The sequence below is a fragment of the Adiantum capillus-veneris genome, chromosome 29 (assembly GCF_014529385.1).
Source record: "Adiantum capillus-veneris isolate H3 chromosome 29, ASM1452938v2, whole genome shotgun sequence".
In the NCBI taxonomy this organism is placed as follows: Eukaryota; Viridiplantae; Streptophyta; class Polypodiopsida; order Polypodiales; family Pteridaceae; genus Adiantum; species Adiantum capillus-veneris.
The window spans coordinates 28,496,802-28,518,953 of NC_140959.1; the positions used below are offsets into that span (position 1 = coordinate 28,496,802).

At 44.1% G+C, this 22,152-nt stretch overlaps 1 protein-coding gene across 1 annotated transcript in view; it reads right to left on the reverse strand.

Annotated features, from left to right (window-relative positions):
- Positions 1–1,748: 1,748 nt before the first annotated feature.
- PYR4 (pyrimidin 4) overlaps positions 1,749–22,152 on the reverse strand; it is a 29,409-nt gene continuing 9,005 nt past the window's right edge. Inside the window, exon 7 of the mRNA XM_086506038.1 lies at positions 1,749–2,112. Coding sequence (XP_086362164.1) covers positions 1,924–2,112 — 189 coding nt within the window. The 3' untranslated portion in view covers positions 1,749–1,923. The remainder of the gene's footprint in view (positions 2,113–22,152) is intronic.

Here is a 22,152-nt window from a genome sequence, read left to right on the forward strand (position 1 = left end):
ATGCCAGCACGGCAATACACTTGGGGTGTTGCTGCCTGGTCCACCCTCACGAGCCCTGCACCAGTAGGACACTTCAGCCTGTGAGAGAGAGGTGTGTTGGGAGCTTGTATGTGGCCTGACACTCTGGTTCATTTGGCATGCCCATTGCTTCCGCATCTTCGAGGCTCGCCCTGTCCCACCGAGAGAGACTGTTCATGACTTTTGACTGGAGTTGATTCATACTCTCAGGGCTCAGTTCAAGAGACTTTAGGGCAACTCCCACCGCATGCGAGAGCGCAAAGAAGGCTTTCCTACAACTCTGGCACCTAGGGCCTTGCTTCACCATGGTCCAAGGTATGCCCAGATGGCACTACCAATCACTTGTGTGGCTCTTTCCTCCTCCCATTTTGTGATTTAGCCTCGTTGTACATATCTTGTTTACTCACTGGGAGAGTCTCCCCATGTTTTTGATGTAGCCCTCTCTAGTAGAAGTGGTTTGTAGCCCTATGGGCAGTTTTTATTAATTAATGGAAGGATCTTTTCATCGGAAAAAATAAAATTAAGGGCTGATAAGTACCGCTTTTTCCTTGTTATTTACAATAGTCTTAATGTAGAAGAGCTAAGTGCACAAGCTTCTAAGCAGACCGATGAGACTTTGAATTTCCTCTCTTTCGTACGAAGATTCAATTTGGAAGAGATTTTTTAGTATTTAGCTTTAGAACCAAACTTGGAATGAAATACAAGGATGATGATGACTAAAGCTTGCTCATCCTAGTTTACTTCTGAGTTGTGCCATTTCTAGTGGAAGTTTTCTCCAATTCTTGCAATGGCTTCACAAGATTCAAGGGGTTCTTCATCAAGACCACCTGCTAATTGTTTCCCATGCGTGAATCCCTCCCCCAAGTGAACTTGTCCAGGCTTTCTTCTCCCATGGTGTGAATGTATATGTGTGTGGGCACGTATGAGATCTTGCCGTGGAGTCCTTGGGAATGTGTAGTCCTTGAATATAGGGGACAACTAGCTCATCCACCATAGAACATCATGTGGCAATGTCCTGACCTCCTAAGCCATCCATGCATTATTGAAAAAAGCACCTACAGCTACAACTAAAGATAACAAATTTGTCATCAATTTCTACTTGCATCACCATCTTCTTGGTTGATAAAGCATGTCATAAAGACCTCCCAGAGCAGGAAGTTTTCTATTTCGTATCCATGATGTGTTCGTCACCTTGCGGACAACCTTACTATTCAAATATACCATAAGCAGGTCACTCCACATAGACAGAGCTGATTGTGTAACTACATATGACAAAGACTTGTGTAGGTCACAACTACACAGTTCCTTTATAAGTATCATGTGCTTCTGCAGCTCTTTTATGACCTCCATAGACTTGTGTAGTCGCAACTACACTCTTCCTTTATACGTATCATGTGCTCTGCGGCTCTTTTATGACCTCCATAGCATTTACGTCAAGCTTCTGCCAATCCATTGACACACAAATTGTAGGAGGAGTTGATACTTCTTAGTTCTAGAAGAAAAGCTAGAGTTTACAGTGGCACCCAACTGTAAAAACATTCATTCCACCACAAGAACATTCAAGGTGAGATCATAACGTGTGCCAGGGGATCAAATGGGAGTGAAGCAAGTGGGAAACAGAGGAGGTGGTTGGATCCCGTTTAGGCACACAATCTAACGGTCCAGATACATTCGAACTTACAGTGACTCACCTACCCAAGGTACATAACTAGCTTATGCAGCTGACAACATACTTAAACCATCCAATGATTGCTTGCAATCAGCACAGCAGCTTCAAAAAATGTGCTCAAACAATTTCAATACAACTTTGACCATTATTTTGCAGGTAAAGATCAAATGAACTCTTTCCATGTGTAAATCAGAGGAGTTCAAGGTACACAGCTCACTAAGCATGGTGTTTTTGGGTCAAAGTACAGCCCAGTCCAGACTCTTGCCAGCAAACATAGGAACAACTGTGCTAGAGCCAAACCTGTATTCATCTGGTACCATCCATGATCTCTTCATGATTGTGATTTTTGATATGTTTCTTGGCAGTCCGTAAAAGTCCGGTCCATTGAAGCTTGTGAAAGCCTCCAGCTTATCCAAAGCATCAGCCTGCCACAAGAAGACAAAAGTGAGACAAATATTAAGATCTTCTCTACCCCAAGAGACAACAAATTTTCATCCACTGCTACCAACCCACGTGCAAAAATTTCTGTAACATAATATACCAGTCTTTTCACACAGTAAGCATGAGCATTGTGGGCACAAAAATGCGAGTAATTGTGCACACATCTTTACATGCATTTGTGCACACCAATTATGAAGAATGAGAAAAATGAATACATGTCAATCAACCAAAAGAAAAAGAGTCTGGGTAAACATTTAACAAGAACAAACGTGGAACCACTCCGTATTCACTATTCAATTAAGAACAAAAAGACTGTAGCACTAAATAGAAAAGGAAAAGAGGTTAGTAAAGGGAAGAAACATATTCTAAGTGCAGCCCCCACACATACGATTCATCTGAAACAGTTCTGACACGTCCTACAACTACATAATAGTAGTACCAAAATGAGCAGATAGAACACAACGAACGAGCTTCAAATCACTAGCCACCCTTGCGCTTCATGGGTGTACATCAAATCACATGCACATGCCACATTGGCTCGATGTACCATGTGGGCATGCTACAACATAGAGCCAAACCGTAGATAAAGGAAAGCCTAGGGGATTCTAGTCCAGTAAAGTTGTGAGCCTATCCGCAGGACCCACATGGCTAGCTAGATCCATTCAACAAGATACAGCCCTACAAAACCCTCATTGCATGATCGATACTACAAAACACACCCAGTTGTCACAGCATTTCCTGTCAAATGCAACAGAATTGAGAGAATAGGTAGAATCAAGGATTGACACTTCCATAATCCTTTGTTCTCTCCTTGCGTGAAAGATTGCAACTTTGTGTTACTAATGGTTCCTTTTGAGAGAGAGAGAGAGAGAGAGAGAGAGAGAGAAGAAGAAGAAGAAGAAGAAGAAGAAGAGGAGAGTTTTAACGTCGTAGGAAACTATCCCAGGACGGCAATCTGGGAGAACATTGGCACGTGGTTGCAGTTCTCGTCCTCGTTCCACCCGCAGACAGATGGGCATTTTGGAAATAGCCAATTCAATGGTTTTGAATTTGTTGAAGTCTTCTTCTTTGGATCAGAAGACTAAATGGGAAAAGTATTTGCCCTTGGTGGAGTTTGCCTACAACAACACACAGGAAAGACGCCATTTGAAGTGTTCGAGGGTGCTAAGAAGCTCCTTCAATTTCTAAGCACCGAAGACAAGATTCTTTTGAAGAAGATTTTTGAAACAAAGTTTAGAAGGCATGGAAGGCCATCTAGCCGTTTAAAGGAGGAGAGGTCGTCCTCTTTTGACAATGACCAGATCAACAAGAAAACCAAGGAGTTCAAGGAAGGGAGTCAAGCCGGGACACTCATGGAGCCCTTGAGTTGAACAACAGTTTGACGTCGCCTTCTCTGGAGCGTGGTTCTCAGCATTCCAAGGAGCGAAAGGCGGCATCTTACTTGAAAAGAACGATGAATATGCAAGAGATGTCATCATGCCTTGGCATCACTTGAAAACAACTGAGAAAGATACATTGGATGACTACTGCCAAAGATTTTGGGATACTTGTCGAAGATTCTTTTGAAAGACCAGATTGAGCGGTTTTGCTATGATTTACTAAGATTCAAGACTATGCTTTGAACCAGAAGTTTGACTCCATGGGACATGACTAAGCAACGATTTGGAATGCATGCCAGCTCATTGATTTATGCGACAGGCAGGATAGTATCAAAAAGGTAAGAGTTTTCTGGGAACCAGATGATACATCATCACAGGATTTTGGCAAATCAGAGGAATCCGACAAACTAAGGAAACCAGATGCAAGTTCATCAAAGGATTCTTGAGAAAGAGGAATCAGATGATAGTGCGTCTTAGGGTTTCGATGATCGACTCTGACGTGCCAATGGACAGGAAAGTGAAAGACGCTACCCGCAGGTCCCAAGGCATAAGGAAAGAAAGGAAAAAGGGAATCAACTGGTAGATCAGAACATTCCCTAGATCCACGATAAGATTTTTGAAGCGGACCAGTACACGAGGGACTTGGACACTGCTTTTGCCAAGGTCCAAAAGGCTTTAGAGAAATCTCAAGAAAGACATAAAAAGGCAGTAGATCAACATCGTCGCGATTTGATATTAAAGGAGGACCATTAAGTGCTCTTACGTTTTGAGAAGGCACGCCTAAGAAAACAAAAAGGAAAGGAGCGGCTTTTTCCAAAGCTTGGCATGAAGTATTATGGACCATTCCAGATAAAAGAAAAGATAAATGATGTCTCCTTTAGACTGAAGCTGCCCGATACTTGGAAGATTCAATGCTTTTTATGTGAGTCTCTTGAAGCCTTTTAAAGGCGATGTGCTCGATGATGGGGAGCCAGATGAGCAACCCGATGTGGAGAGATACTCGTTCCAGAACACATATTGGCACACAAAGATAGAAAGATTAAAGGTAAAGTGATTAGGCGGTTCTTGGTTAAATTCAAGAACTATTCTGCATTGGATGCGAAGTGGATGGAGGAGGAGGACCTAGCAAATACTCCTCAGATTTTGGAACTTTACCTTGAAGCATTCGGTTTAGCATAGTCTACTATGATAGAACCCCGATTTCAGCATGTTACACAAGCATTAATACAAAAAGCAATACCGAAAGGGACGCCACTCTTTGGGCCAATCTCTCAAGGCATGGAACTACGCAGGGCCGTGTCGACTCAATTAAATTGTGAATTAAGTGTGAAGTATTCCTAAAGTGATTCTCTCTCGTGTGTCATGTCAGATTCTCGACTTGGGGTGTCCAAGTCTGTTACAGTGAGACCCTCCTCCTGCTAGTGAAGTGTTGTAGTTGGGTGAGCCTCGCTCCGTGCTCCCAATATGTGTCGCCCCAAGCGAGCGGGTGATCGACAGAAGAGAAAGGATCCCACCAAAACCACTCCCAGGTCCCACTTCACTCGTACCATAGGACGGCTCTCCCAAGTGCAAAGCCGCCAGTGTCCTAACTCAAGATTTGTTGGGTCAAGATCAATGATACAAGTCCTCCCACAGATGCCCACACTTGGGATCCTGAAACGGGCCCGTAGGGCGGTAGACTTTAGCTTTCACCGGATTCTTTACTTGAAAAACTTAATTTGAACTTTACAACACAGAGTAAAACTGCACAAATAGACCTTTGACTGGAATTAACACTTCCCACAAACCACGGCCTGGCAGTTAGAGCGCTACCAAGCAGACAACGACATCTTGCAGGCCCCAAAGACTGGAGCCCCTTTCGGTATTTTTATTCTTATTAAGCTTGAGATAAAGCCTGCGAGTTCCTACGAGCTGTCCCACTCTTACCGGGCTGAAAATGGCCTACTCTAGCCCAATTTCAAGAATAACTGTAGTAGGGAGCTTTACAGACAAAATCCCCATGCCAAAGTGACTTTCCCGGCGCATACAGACAATTTCCCAAACCTGGCGAGTATCTGCAGCACGTTGAACTCTTTGTTTTCTGCCCTGATAATGCACCAAATCACATGTACAGTGATCCCATCACTTCCCCCAAGCTCTTGGGGGTATTAGGGATCAATTAGGGTCGAGATCCTAAACCTGCAAAAATACACAGGAGGCTGTAATTCACTGTTTCGGGCTCCGTTTCGGGTGTTGGTTGCATCCGTAGCAAGCCCTCCAGCTCCCGCACTTGTAGGGCTACTTGCCCTTTGAATCAGACGTGATTTCTCGCGTGAAATCTCTCCAAATTCACGTGAACCTGCGAGGGATTAGCCACTAGCTAATCCAATACCTATGCAAAAGGCTCTTGCCTAGGCAATCGCACATGAACCCACACAACTGTACATACAAATGAAAAGCCCTCACGTTTCTGTATTCAAAGGGGAAGAGATGCATCACGTTTCTGTATTCAAAGGGGAAGAGATGCACGAGAGCGGAATCATCGTGCTACATAGAGCAAGGGAGAAGGCAAGCTTTCCATTAAAGTTGTGATCACCTGCACCCACTACTCACACACATTGTAGTCACTTCATAAGTCAAATCAACCTCCTCTCTCATTTTGGGCGCCCTTCTTCTTGCTAGACTGGGAAAATTGCTTTGAAGCCCCCATGTGTCCAGTTTGCCTCTTTTGAGTTAATTTCCTAGTACCCACCGACTTATAAGTGTAGCAGGGGTAAATGACTTTAAAGCCTAGACACCATTTTACTGCTCAGATTACAATGCCGACTAGCCCGACCATCTCGTGGCGACCTACCCTTTCCGACTGCGGGTGAAACTCTCGGACATCGGCCGTTTCACACCGGCCACACAATGTCCGGTCATTTTTTGTGACTTCAAAAAGAGGGTCCCAAAGATTAAAGAAAAATCAAGGGAAAGAAACCAACAGCTAAGGTTAGTGATTGCCACAGCCTCGTGAATCGCAAACGTCCTCCATTGCATGCCAGATATACATGCCATAGATGATTTAGTGTGGTTAGCACCCTTTTATCATCACATGTATCCGCAGGAAAGGTCATGAAACATAGATACAAATGACTTAATGAGACCTTCATACTTTTGTCATTTCATCTACGATAGAAGTGAGCATAATACCTTTAGCATTAATAGAGAAGTGTCCACTACTATTGCACTGAACTCGTATGTACATTTGATGTGCTAGCTCCATGATTACTCCTCCTTTGAGCACGTTGAGTTGGGGCATACATGGGCTATAACCCAAAGGCCTCAAGGTAAAGCTGCAATATATTCCGTGACCCTAGGAGTTCACACTCTTCCCATAGGTGGATAGTTCTTGAACTTCACCAAATACCGTCTTGCAACTTTTCCTTTAAATTTTCTTTCTTTTGGCCTATGCTGCAGAAGACTCGACAGAATCTTCAACTTTCTCTTCTCTTTCAGACTCCAGGGAAGCTTCAGGAGTTGCTTTTGCAAAGGACCTCTTTGTTGGTCTTTGCTTTGACGTACCCCCTTTCACGTTGCCCTGAAACCAACTGTCTTCTCCCTTCAACAAGGTAGGACCAATGTTGGCAACTTCCATAAGTTGATTAAGGAAGGGTAGCCACTCTGTTCTTTGTACAATAATCTCGAAGCCCTTTAGGCAGCCCACAACAATACTTCTCAATCTGCTATTGTCAGTGGCACAAACTTCTAGGAGGTTACTCAGAGCAACGCTTTACAAAGCCTCCGATTGTACTCAAGTAGGCTCTTGCAAGTAGCTGCAGTGAGTTGGTGCCACTTCGTCATGACATCGGCTTCAAATTCATTTGACAGCCACGCAGATGCAAACATTTTCTTGAAGCATACCCATGTGGCGGGTGCTTATCCTTGCATCACCAGTGTCATCCACCATGTAAGCACATTGCCTTTTTTCAAGAAAGTGACAGCTTTCCTAACCTTAGAGGCCTCCGTAGAATTCCCTCTTGTATAAGTTGTATCAAATTGTTGGAGGAAAGTAAGAGCCTTTGTCTTATCCTCAAAGCCGCTAAAAGTTTCAAACTTCACAGCTGCACCACCTCTTTGTAAGCTTTTCGAACTTCACAGCTGCACCACCTCTTTGTAAGCTTTTGGCTTTTCCAATGCTCCCAAATTGTCATAGGGAATTGTCTGCAACATGGGCAGGTGCTTGTCCTTGAATCACCAGTGTCATCCACCATGTAAGCACATTGCCTTTTTTCAAGAAAGTGACAGCTTTCCTGACCTTAGAGGCCTCCGTAGAATTCCCTCTTGTATAAGCTGTATCAAATTGTTGGAGAAAAGTAAGAGCCTTTGTCTTATCCTCAAAGCCGCTGAAAGTTTCAAACTTCACAGCTGCACCACCTCTTTGTAAGCTTTGGCTTTTCCAATGCTCCCAAATTGTCATAGGGAATTGTCGGCAACATGGGCACTGTAATAGGGATCATCGGTGCCCCTTGGCCATTGACATTTTGCGTCATTGGTGCCATATGTGCTTGCTGGTCGAAAAAACAGCCATGCCAAAATTGCTTGTGGCACCCCAAACTGGCCCGGATTGCACTGAAATCCTTGTTGCATGCCAATGTTACCATACATGGGGTTTGGCATCATGCCCTGCATACCCCCAAACATTGTTCCTGGCATATATTGTTGGTTTCCAAGCGCATAACCAACCATGCTCTAAACACTGATCCACCCCCGAAATACCCAGGATGTATCGTGGGTGGTGGAAAAACCTGTTGCATAGCCTGGAAATTGATTCTCTGTTCATTTAATGCAACATTAGGACTCTGAAAGGTGGCTAGTTGAACTGGTAAAGCCTGTGGAATAGGCGTCCTAACCACCTTTTCGTGGACAGAAGGAACTTGTCTTGGAGACCCAAGCGACTCCGCAACATGTGAGTGCTCCCCGCCCTGCTGAGACGCACAAGGTGACACAAACTGGTGACGTGGCATAGCCTGGACATGGGGCAGCAGACCACCCACACACACCCGAAAAAGCAGGCCCGAGAAAATGCAACAGTGACACGTGGCAGATTTCCGGATTTCACGCTAAGCACGCTGACGTGGCACACTGTACGAACTCCCGTGATTTGCGACACAGATTCCGCTGAGCTGCTGACATGGCAGAGAGTACAGAAAAGCAACCAGAACTCTACCCATGCTCAATTTGGCAGCTTTTGGGGCTAATTGCTTTATTTAAAAAGGTTTTTAAAATCGATTGCTTTTGGGGCTCTGCTTTTGGGCATCCCTTGTAACTTATAAATAAGTGGGCAGGGCCCTCACTTCTCAGAGCATCTGGACACAGAGTCTGAGAGTGAGAACCCTCCCTCTCTTGTACTTTGAACTCAAATTAAGAAATACCGTAAGGGGTGCCAATCTTTGGGGCCATTATCTCTAGGCACGGAACTCCGTCGGCGGGCCGTGTCGAATCAAGTGTGAATTGTGTACTGTTTTGAAGTGAATCTCTATTGTGTCGCGGTAGAATTTTGACTTGGAGTGTCGAAGTTTGTTACACTCGTATCAGGGCACAAAAAGATTCGGGTGCGCATCGGGCGCACTCCCATCTTCATCGCTCTGTCTTACAAGGCATAAAGCCATAAAGAATCCAAGATTACACATGGGTTCTTGTGGAGAATCTGACAAGGATGACACCTCTCAGTGGCAAGGCAAAGAAAAGTTGAAGATCCGGCGTGGAAACTAAAGAAAAGAATGAAGATTTGAGGCAAAAAAAAAAAAGATCGGACAATTTTGCCTGAGCACAAACATCAACTGCAGATTGGCATATGTGTGCACACATTGATTGAACACATTGATTCGGTACTCCAAGGACTCAAGGTTGGCAAAACACCTGAAGAATTACCCGATTGATAAGATTTACTCGAGATGGCGTGTAACCATTGCTTCTCCTCTCAGGTAGGGAGGAAAGCAGAAAAGATAGACAAATGCAGAAAAGCGGAACCTGTATTCGCAGAAAGACATGGACAAGCACTCTTGAAAAGAAGCACTTCTACAGAGCCAACCAATATGACTTCCTTGAAGATAAAGAGCAAAACAACAAAAAGATTGCACAGTCGATTAAATTTGAATCCTTTCTTGGGTTCGGAGATGCTCGAACATGGTGGTCCACTCTTCTTCTGAGGAACAAAGCTCCAGTTACATGGTTGAAATTCAAAAGGCTCTTTATTTCTTCTCGGGAGTACGAACGAGATATACGAACCGCTTGGAATCATCTTCGGACAACCAAGGGAGATTCTCTGGACGCTTATTGCAAGAGATTTTGGAGCTCTTTTCTATCAGCTTCTTCATTTAAGGTCTCGTTTAACGAATGGATTAAGCGGTTTTGCTGCGGACTTCCTACAAAGATCCAGGATTACTCCTTAGAACATAAGTCAAATTCTATTCAAGAAATGATGGGTCATGCAAAACTGGGTTTTGCCATACATTCACGCAATTTGACTTACCCCACAGATGAGATCTTGACTCAGAGAACCCAACAGACTTCTAATAATGAAAGTAGAAAGAGAAAGAGTTCCCAGGACAAAGAAAAGAAAGATACACGTCCCCGACAAACTCTTAGAGAAAGGGCTATCTATCTCAAAGAGGGGAAGTGTTTTGGTTACGGGGAATTTGGATATGTAACAAACTGCTACGTGTCAAAACCTCGAAGAATGGAGTCAACTTGCATATGCCGGCCGAGGGGCCTAAACCCTAAGAAAAACAAGTAACAGAAGAAGAAGTCCTACCAACTTATGGGGACGCTATCCAATGGGGCCCCAAGTGACATAAAGGATTAAAATAAAGTAGGACCCACACACACATGAAAAACTGATGACGTGACAGATTTTCAAAAATTGTGTTGGCATGATGACGTGGCAAGCTGTACGGATTTCCACGTTTTGCGTTGATTGATGACGTGGCAGGCTGTACGGATTTCCCCGTAGATTACGCTGGCAGCTTTTGGCATTGCTTTTTGGACCAGAAGCTTGTGAGTTTTCAAGGCTTTTCACTGTAACTGCTTTTCAGGCCGAGGGCTTTTAAATATGAGGTTAGGGCTCATTCTCTGGCATGCTTCCTAGAGAAGGTGCAGAGCGTGGAGTTCCGGCTTGTACTGTTTTGATGCAATATAAAGAAATACCGAAAGGGATGCCAAGGTTTGGGCCCAATACTCTCTGGGGTGGAATTCCGCCACTCCGTGTCGCGTGTCGTCTCTTACTTTCAGTTCGGTTGTTAATGAAGTGCTAAAAGTCTGTTCGGTTTGTTCTTTTCTATTGGCATGTGGTGCCCATCTTGCGACAGTGGTATCAGAACATCAGTCGTGTGCTTTTCTGAAAGCATATCGGTCCTACCAAAGAGCAGACAAAGCAAACTTCAGGATTAATGGATTTTTATTTGAAGTATCTTCGGGGCCTGAAGCCGGACTTATTAGCCACTCCCACCCTTCATACATCGCACCGGGCACGCTCCCGTCTTCACCGCTCATGTCTTACAAGGCATAAGCCAAAAAGATCACTTGCAAAGAAGGATCCAAGATTTGTTTCGAGTCACTGTTTTTCGCAAAAACAGTGTCATGCACACGTTGCTGTCTACAACTACCAAGCCGCACACTCCAAGGACTTGGCAAGCTTTCAAGAAAATTTTTGCCCGAAGTTATATGGTTTCTGACATCTTCCTTCGGAGTGCAACTTCTGGCAGAGTGGGGTATCCTGAAATGCTTGCCATGGAAACCCTAGCACATTATAACTTGAAATTTCTCGACATCTCTCAGTAGGTGTCTCTTTTCGAGCTGATAACCTTGGAGGTCCATTGTGACTGCTATGACTTAAGACTACCATCGCCGCCAAAAAAACACTATATGTACAAGAGCTGATGGACCATGTTGTGCTCGGCTACGACCCTATGGAATGAACCTAACCCTAAATTTTTGGTGCAGGTTTCAGGTTGGAAAGTCAATCGACTTTTCGAGCTCGACTGATGTCGAGATTGCTATTTAAGTTTGAAAACTTGTTTGGTGATCCTGTTTGAAATTTGTCTGAAACGGATGGTATCTGTTTTGAACCTGTCTTGGTGCCGATTTGAATTGTTTGACTCTGGTTGTAATACTGGTTTCAATGATTGGTGAGTTAACTCCCAGGTAGAGTAGTGAGAAATGATATTTGAGAATGCTTGTTCATACTCATGGCCCGAACCCTTGTGGTTATTTACGGGGGGAGTATTGTTGTTGTGACTCCCGACCCAGACCTGGATGGTTATGCGGGAGGAGTATTAAGAAGTCTGAGCAGTGGTTACTCTCTGCACCTCCAAACGACGCAGGCTGCGGTCTGGGGGGCGTTTGGTTGTAAAAGGACTATATCTCTTGGCCTAGACCTTTTTAAGTTATGCAGGAGGAGTGATGAGGGAGTCGTTGAATATCTCCTGGCCCGGACCTTGTTAGGTTATGTGGGAGGAGTGTTCATCGACGGCTTTATGTTTCTATGTCTTGTAACATGCATATGTAAGCATTTGTGTTGCATTGTGATGTGCCAATTACTGAGTATTCCTAATTGGATGAGATTGCCCGGGTATGTAATTTTAGTGCATCAAGACACCCGTGGAAGATCAGTACGGTCTGGGTGTGATGGCTAATTTTACTACGCCGGAATATCAAGAGTTCCGATCAAGACGAAAGCAGAAGCTAACTCCTTAACAAAAAGAGCAAATTGATTGTCCCTCGGAATGACCCTCCGAAATTTTTGAGCTAACTTGAGTTGTTTTGCAGATATGCTGTAATCGCGAACGATTACTCTCTTTCAAGAAGGGAAGATGTAACAAACTGCAGACGTGTCAAAGCCTCAAAGAATGGAGTCAACTTGCAAATGCCGACCGAGGGGCCTAAACCCTAAGAAAAACAAGTAACAGAAGAAGAAGTCCTACCAACTTATGGAGACCCCGTACGATGGGGCCCAAGTGACATAAAGGATTAAAATAAAGTAGGACCCACACACACAGGAAAAATTGATGACGTGGCAGATTTTCGAAAATTGCGTTGGCATCATGATGTGGCAGGCTGTACGGATTTCCGTAAATTACACTGGCAGCTTTTGGCATTGCTTTTTGGACCAAAAGCTTGAGTTTTTAAGGCTTTTCACTGTAATTGCTTTTCAGGCCAAGGGCCTTTAAATATGAGGTTAGGGCTCATTCTCTAGCATGCTCCCTAGAAAAGGTGCAGAGCGTGGAGTTTCGGCTTGTACTGTGTTGATGCAATATAAAGAAATACTGAAAGGGCACCAAGGTTTGGGGTCAATACTCTCTGAGTTAGAATTCCGCCACTCCGTGTCGTGTGTCGTCTCTCTTTCAGTTCAGTTGTTATTGAAGTGCTAAAAGTCTATTCAGTCTGTTCTTTTCTATTGGCACATTGTGCTCGTCTTGTGACAAGACACATCTCCACAAAGTGCCCCAAAAAGGCATAGCAAGAACAGACTGAAGACAGGCCAGAGAGTTCTAGAGCAGCAGAGGAACGTGGCAGATGAAAAACAAGACTGGTACCACACCGAGTGGGACCCGAACCGAATCAGATGAACGAAAGTACCAAACTTTGCCGCACTTAGGGCAAAGAGAATGTTAGGTGCAGCGGAAGTCAATGTTGAACTTTGCTCAAAATGAGTGCTCCGAACTGTGCTCAAGGGTTCCTTTTACTTATGGAAGGGAGAGCCTTCCGTTCCTTTAGTGAGAGAGTGCAATGGACACAAACAAAGTGGTGAACACTGTGAATGAAGGTACTAAGACTGAGAGATAGAGAGAGAAGAGAATACGACACCAGAATGTTGTCAAACCCTCCTCCGAAGGCCCCACTCTCTATGGCGAGAGCGGTCTACTATTGATTGCACAAATCTCTACAATGCTTTGGACTTGCGAACAATGTCGACGACGATGAGGATGACGACGAGACGGGCTGAAATCTGAAAACGCTAATGGCTGAAATCTGCAAATCTTGTATCTGATGAATTTTGACTCTATGTTGGTGACGATGTTGATGGAGACGATGCGACGAGGACGCGCTGAAAACGCAGATGCTGAAATCTGCGTTTTCCGGGCTGAATCTGCAAACTACACTGGATCTGACCGTGCGGCGAGGATCTGCTACGGGAAGGTGAGATCTGCGAGGTTTGGGACTTCTACTGCGATGTCTGACTGCTGAAAACTGAAAACGATGGTGCTTATTGAGGTTCCGTCGCGATGAATCTGTAAAACGCCGAGGCTGATGTGCAAACCAAAAACGCTAGGGCTGGTTCTGTCTTGCTGGAGAAATCTGCTAACATTAGGGCTCCTCTGCTGTGTTGTTGTGGAATCTGCTAACGCTAGGGCTGACCTGCTATCTTGTTGTCGCCGGGGCTGATCTGCAATGCAGATGCCAAGGCTGATCTGTCATGCAAAAACGCTAGGCTTTCAGATGGGCTGAAAAACGCTAGGTCTGTTTGCGGGAAGGTGGTCTTGCTGAGAAGGTGCCTGTTGAACGCGAGTTCCTGCTGCCTCTTCTGCCAAAAAGTGCTAGCGCTAGGGTTTCTTATATACTTGTAAAGTCAAATTGCCCTACCCAGTTCCCAACAAAAGTCACTTAAAAATAATAAGTGAAAAATGTCAAAAATGGGGGGAAATAGGCCTATGCATTGTAAAAATGCTCTTGATGGCTTATGATGGAAATTTGATGATCATGTTGTGTGCAACCAGAGGATATGCATCTAATCTAAGTGTCTGGACATGCACGGTCTACAAACAGACCCACAAAGGTGCGAGATCACTTCCTAAGCTAACTGAACTGAACCATGTCATGAAGTAGCTTGTCCACGTACACATGGGGTTAGATGTGCACGTGACATCCCCTCCTTTTCAAAGTGAGGTACTGGTACCGAACTGTATGGCGTCAAGGGAGATCGCCAACAGCGTCTAGAATCCTGGGAAGGACTCTTGGCCGGCCCACTCTGATGCGTGGGACATGCGATTCTTGAACTTCATAAAGGTCGGCAACGCATGCTTCTTTGGGCCGCGCCGAAAGTGACAAAGTCATATGTGGCTCATTCAATGCTTCAACTTCGTCTATAGTCATGCGTCTACCTTCTTCCGAATCTTCGAGGATGAAAATTCTTGAAACCACTTCCAACACAAAAACATGAACAAACCCATTCCATGTAAAATGACTGGAAAAATTCTAATCTTTCGAAAAAACTGTGCATGCAATGCAGATGAACAAATAGACGGAGTGTCAAACCGTTCATCAAACACATACAAACAATGGGGTCGAATCTTGACTTTCTGATCTAAATCAATCAACTGTGGCAAATCATAATGGAAATGCCGATGCTTGATACTCAATCCTTCTTGTGCTCTTTCTGAGACTGTGTCATGCCAAGCAGTGTGACATGAAACGTTTTGGAGTTTCGAGCGTTTCGAAGTTTCGAGGTTTCTGAAACGTTTCGTTTCGGAGCTCAAAGAAAGCGAAACACAGGTTTCGTTTTACATGTACATACCTAAAATTATACATTGAATATACATACAAATTCACCTGTCAAGACATGTGAAATACCAAAATCTAGATGTGAGACTTGAGTCACGAGTGAACAAGGTAAGAGCTGAAATTGAATTACCTAAACAAGCCAAAACCATGATAAGTTACAACTGCAAAACAAATAACAATTGTCCTGACCAAAAGACCAACAATACATCAGCTGAGTTTTGGCCATACTACATAAACTACCCAAATATCAATAAGAAACTAGCTAGAGTCCTCCTCATAAGGCTTTGTAATGGGTTTAAAAATCCTAAAACATCCATTTTGGGTCAGAAGGTCAAAAGGGGAGAATAAAAAAAACATTGTCTCTTTTTGTCCGTTTCGCAGAAGCGTTTCGACACGTTTCGGAGGGCCGAAACGCGTTTTTAGGAAGAGACATCGAATGTGAATTCCTTGGGTGCAAACATTTCATCTTTTCATGAATCATCCGCATACATCCGTGCTCATTCATGAGTGAATCGTGGTCAGCGTGCGATATGGCATGCCTGTGAAAAGGGATCACATAAGGACGGTGGCTAAAATACAGCAAAGCATCACGAATGAAACACTCGAACAATGCATACTGACTAATCATTCGAACACAGAATACTTCCTGTGAGGGTTCTTTGGATCTCGACTCAAGAGCCAAGATCGGTTCTTCGTGATTGATCGAATCTGCTTTTCTTGCTTCGCGCTCTAACTTCCTGTCCATCATCATCTTGTCAAAAGCCTCCATAGGAGTTAGTGCAATCCTTGGCGTAGATGGGGAAGGGGGAGGGTCAGAAAAACCTCCTGGTGGGGAAAATTCTTCTTCGCCTCTTCCATGCTCATCACCTTCGTGCACAGTATCCATTCCGCTTCAAGTAATGACCATCCACTTAAGTCGTGGGTTCGTAAGTTCACGAGGAACTTGGGTTCTGTGGGTTGAAAAATGTCAAAAATGGGGAAAACAAGCCTATGCATTGTAAAAATGCTCCTAATGGGTTCTGATGGAAATCTGATGATCATGCTGTGTGCAACCAGAGGATATGCATCTAATCTAAGTGTCTGGACATGCACGGTCTGCGAACAGACTCACAAAAGTGCCAGATCACTTTCTAAGCTAACTGAACTGAACCCATATCATGAAGTAGCTTGTCCACGTACACATAGAGTTAGATGTGCACGTGACAGAGAAAGATCAAGAAGCCCTCATTTTCTTTGATGGAGGAGCCAAGGCCAACTTCTTTTCACTTGAATTGATGGCTCGATTCAAGTGATGTCCTATGATGTCATGTGATGTGACTGTCGATTGGTACATGTGCTCACTTGAGTTGATGGCTCGATTCAAGTGATGGCGTGTGATGTGACAGTCGATTGGTACATGTGCTAGATGTGTGTTTCTAGTGCGTCAGTACTAACAAAGGCCATAAACTGCTAAGACAGTTTATGGCCTCTGTCTGTTTTGCAAGCGTAGTCGAGGGCGATTACAATGCTTTGGAGAGGGGGGGTATGTGACAAATCAATGACGTGGCAGCCCGCCCACACACACACACACACACCCCCGGAACAAAGCAGGCCCGCCAAATGCGCCGCAAATTACGCTGGCAGGCTATACGGCAGTTTGTACGAAAATCCGCTTTTTATGGATGTTGACGTAGCTACTTTAGTATTGCGGTAGAATCTTGACTCATGCCGATTGCTTTTCGGAGGGCCTGCCAGGCGAGTTGCCACCAGCTCGTCCTGAGGATCATACCATTGATTTGATACTTGGAAGCACACCACCGAACCGGCCACCTTACCGTGTGAGCCGAGCCCAGAATGAAGAGATTATGAAGCAAGTGAAAGACCTCTTGGAAAAGCGTCTTGTCCAACCGAGTACTTCACCTTACTGCTCTCCGGTGTTGGTTTTGAAGAACGACGGATCTTAAGAGAATGTGCATTGACTATAGAGCTCTCAACAAAATCACCATCAAGAACAAATTTCCGATTCCCAGGATCGATGATATTCTAGACCGAGGATCCTCTTGTTTCAGCAAGATCAATTTAAAGAGCGGATATCATCATATCAAAATCAAGCCGGGAGATGTCTACAAGACAACTTTTCGAACAACTTTTGATTTATTTGAGTTTTTGGTCATGCCTTTTGGCCTAACCAATGCTCCAGCGACATTTAACCGAATGATGGACAGGATTTTTCGAGAGTACAGACTATTTGTTGGCACTTTCTTTGACGACATCATTGTTTTCTCCAAGGATGAGGCAAAACATAGAGAACATCTGCTACAGGTCTTTCAAGCATTACGAGATCACAAGTTGGTGATTAACGCAAAGAAAAGTGAATTTTTCCTACCCGAGATACACTTTTTGGGACACACTGGCTATTTCCGCGGTACATCATAGAAGCTTCGAGGACATGGTCAATCAGTATGCCACAGATACAGATTTTGCAGATGTATTCGGTCGAATATTCGGGATGGCTACTTGATGAAGAAAACGATGTTGTGCATTACACAGTCGTTGAGGGAACTGTCAACCATTTACGGGTCACCACAGCATTGATACCACCTTGAAAGGTGTGGAGAGATACTTCTTTTGGCCAAGACTCAAGAAGGACGTAGACGATTTTGTACACACTTGCTTGGTATGCCAGAAGGTCAAGTTTGACAAGCATAAAGCACAGGGATTGTTACAGCCTTTACCCATTCCCACCCGCCCATGGGAAAGTATTGAAATGGATTTCATTTTTGATCTCCCGAAAACACAGAGTGGGCACAATGGTATTTGGACTGTTATTGACAGACTTAGCAAGCAAGCTCATTTCATTCCACTGAAGAAAACAATCAAGCCGGATCACTTAGTGAGACTGTTCATTGCCTAGATATTCAGATTACATGGCATGCCTGAGACAATTGTCTCTGACAGAGTTCCCCGATTAACGAGTTTGTTTTGGAAGGCTATTTGGGAGAACATTGGCACGTGGTTGCAGTTCTCGTCATCTTTCCACCCACAGACAGATGGGCAATCTGAGATTGCAAATTCAGTCGTACTGGATTTATTGAAGTCTTACATTTCGGATCAAAAGACTCAATGGAAAGAGTATTTGCGGAATTCGCCTACAATAACATGATCCACTCTTTGATGGGGAAGGCGCCATTTGAGAAGGTGCAACGAAGGTTCCACCCTTCCTAAGCACGGAAGATAAGATTTTTGAAGCCGATCAGTTTACGAGGGACTTGGACTTGGTCCGGGAGGCTTAAGAAGAAATCTCAAGAAAGACATAAGAAGGCAGCAGATCGACCTGGTCGCGATTTGAGATTAAAGGAGAACGATTGGGGGCTCTTACATTTTGAGAAGGCACGCCTGAGAACGAAAAAGGGAAAGGAGCGGCTTTTTCCAAAGCTTAGCATGAGATACTATGGACCTTTCCAAATAAAAGAAAAGATAAATGATGTCTCCTTTAGACTGAAGCTGCCCGATACTTGGAGAATTCACAATGCTTTTTATATGAGTCTCCTGAAGCCTTTTAAAGGCGATGTGCCCGATGATGGGGAGCCAAATGAGCAACCCGAAGTGGAGGAAAACGAGGAGATACTCGTTTCAGAACAGATATTGGCACATAAAGATAGAAGGTAAAGTGATAAGACGGTTCTTGGTTAAATTCAAGAACTATTCCGCATTGGATGCGAAGTGGATGGAGGAGGACCTGGCAGATACTCCTCAGATTGTGAATCTTTACCTTGAAGCCTTCGGTTTAGCATAGTCTACTCCAATAGAACCCCGATCTCAGCTTGGGTAGAATTTGGTGCAACGGCTATGCACAAGAGGAGAGTTACTCCGCTCCTTTGTCAACAGATTGCCTCGATTTTTGATACTAAAGTCACTGATGTCCCTATTGGGTTTCAAGGATATTGTGGGCTAACAGTATTCTCTTGTGATGACTTTAGGATTTGGAATTCCCGATAATATGATACTAATTTGTTCTTGACTTGTCTAAGTGCAGAAACTGATAGACAAAATGACTGCAACATTTCGGTCTGATAAATCTCTATAGACATGATTGCAATAAGGATTAGTCAATCCGGCATCTAAGAGGTCCCGACTGGATCTAGATGCGATTGCTAAATACGTTGTTGTAACAGACTTGGACACTCCAAGTCAAGAATCAATCGCGACAGCACCAAATAACCACTTCAAAACAATTCACAGATCGTCTAAGTGCAGAAACTGATAGACAAAATGACTGCAACATTTCGGTCTGATAAATCTCTATAGACATGATTGCAATAAGGATTAGTCAATCCGGCATCTAAGAGGTCCCGACTGGATCTAGATGCGATTGCTAAATACGTTGTTGTAACAGACTTGGACACTCCAAGTCAAGAATCAATCGCGACAGCACCAAATAACCACTTCAAAACAATTCACAGATCACAATAGATTTACACTGGCCCGGCGGAGTTCCGTGCCTAGAGATATTGGCCCCAAAGACTGGCGCCCCTTTTGGTATTTCTTTATTTATTCAAATCAATGTCAGAGTACAAAGAGCGGTTCAGGTTTCACTCTCAGACTCTGCGTCCAGATGCTCTGAGAAGTGAGGCCCTCACCGCATATTTAAATGTTACAAGGGATGCCCAAAAGCAAAGCCCCAAAAGCTTGAAATCAAAAGCAGATTCTCTCTCTCTCTCAATGAGAGTAAAAATAAAGCAATTCAACTCTCTCTCTCTCTCATCCAATTCTTTTCGTAGCAAAAAGCCAAAAGCTGGGATTTGCGTCGCTCACAAATTAAAAAATTTATTAAAAAAATTTCCCCACCTCCGCGATTTCCAGAAATTGGGGTTTTTGGCAGAAATTAGGGTTTGCAGGAATTTTAGGGTTTCTGGCAGAAATTAGGGTTTCTGTTGTCCGCCACGTCATCACTTTGTGACATACCCCCCTCTTGAAAGCATTGTAATCGACCACGATTACGCATGCAAAAACCGACAAAAGCCATAAACCGTCTTAGCAGACACTGACTGTAGTACCTACATACTAGGAACACAATCTAGCACATGTACCAAATTGACAGTCACATCACACGACATCACAGAACATCACTAGACATCACTGGACATCACATGACATTCAACATTCATTCGGATCTTAGATGATGATTTATCAGCAATGTAGCTAGCAATCACATCTAGGTCCAATCGGGACCTCATCGATGTCCGATTGACTAACCCCTATTGCAACCATGTCTATTCGAGATCAATCAGACCAAAATGCTGCAATCATTTCGTCTATCAATTCCTGCACTCAAAAGAAGTCAAGAACAAATCAGCATCATTATCAGGAATTCCATTTCATAAAGTCATCCAGCAGAATACTGTCAGCTCTCAGTATCCCTAAAGCTCATAGAGACATCAGTGACTTTGGTATCAAAATCAAGGCATCTGTTGACAAAGGAGTGGAGTGACTCCCCTCTTGTGCATCCCACTACACCAGATCTTCGACCAAGCTGAATTTCTGGGTTCCGTTTGGAGTAGACTATGCTAAACCAAAACATCGAGGTAAAGTTTCACAATCCGAGGAGTATCTGCTAGGTCCTCCTCCTCCATCCACTTCGCATCAAATGCAGGAAATTTCTTGAACTTAACCAAGAACCGCCTTCGGACTTTACCTTTCTTCATATCCCTATGTGCCAAAATATGTTCAGGAACAAGGGTCATTCGTTTTCTTCCACTTCGGGTTGCTCATCATGCTCCCCATCATCAGGCACATCACCCTTAAAAGGTTTCAAGAGACCCACATGGAATGCATTGTGAATCCTCCAAGTATCTGGCAATTTCAATCGGAAGGAGACATCATTTATCTTTTCAGTAATCTGGAAAGGTCCGTAGTATCGCATACTAAGCTTTGGAAAAAGCCTCTCCTTTCCCTTTTTCTTTCGTAGGCGTGCCTTCTCAAAACGTAAGAGCATCCAATCATCCTGCTTCAATTTCAAGTCGCGATGATGGCGATCCGCTGCCTTTTTCTGTCGTTGTTGAGACTCCTGCAAAGTCGAACCTTGGCAAAAGCCGGATCCAAATCTCGCGAATATTCATCCGCTTCAAATATCTAATATTTCGTGCTCAGGAAGGATGGAACCTTCGCAGCACTTTCAACAATCTCAAATGGCGTCTTCCCCGTCGAAGAGTGTATTGTGTTATTGTAGGCAAATTCCACCAAAGGTAAGTTTGTTATCCATTGAGTCTTCTAATCCGAGATACAAGACTTCAATAAATCTAAAACCATTGAATTGGCAATCTCAGATTGCCCGTCGGTCTGCAAGTGGAACGATGACGAGAACTGTAACCACGTGCCAATGTTCTCCCAAATTGCCTTCCAAAACAAACTCATAAATCTGGGGTCTCTGTCGGAGACAATCGTCTCAGACATGCCATGTAATGATGTAATCAGAAAATCATCGTGATCATTCTGTGTTCTCGGGAGATCAAAAATGAAATCCATTGCAATACTTTCCCAGGGGCGGGTGGGTATGGGTAAAGACTGTAACAATCCCTATGCCTTATGCCTGTCAAACTTGACCTTCTGACATACTGCGCACAAGCTCTTCCACATCCTTTTCGAGTCTCGGCCAAAAGAAGTATCTCTCTACCCCTTTCATGGTGGTAGCAATGCCGCGATGACCCGTAAAAAGGTAGACAGTGGCATTCAGTCATAACCTTTTCCCTCAACAGCTGTGTAACGCACAACATGGTTTTTCTCATCAAGTAGCCTTCCCGAAGGGAGTATCCTGCTACTGTCTCCCCATCCTGTATCCGTGTGAAAATATTTGCAAAATCTGAATCTGTGGCATACTAGTAGACCATATCCTCGAAGCTCCTATGATGTATCGCGGAAAAAGCCAGAACCAACGGCTTCCGAGACAAAGCATCTGCCACCACATTCTTTTGTCCCTGCACATGGACAATCTGGAAGTGAAACTGTGACAAGATGTTCGCCCACCGCATCTGCTTTTCCGAAAGCTGCTTCTGTGACAAGAAGTAGCACAAACTCTGATGGTCTGTAAAGACAGTAAAATCCGCTCCAAGTAGGTAATGCCGCCACCGAGTAAGAGCATGGATAACC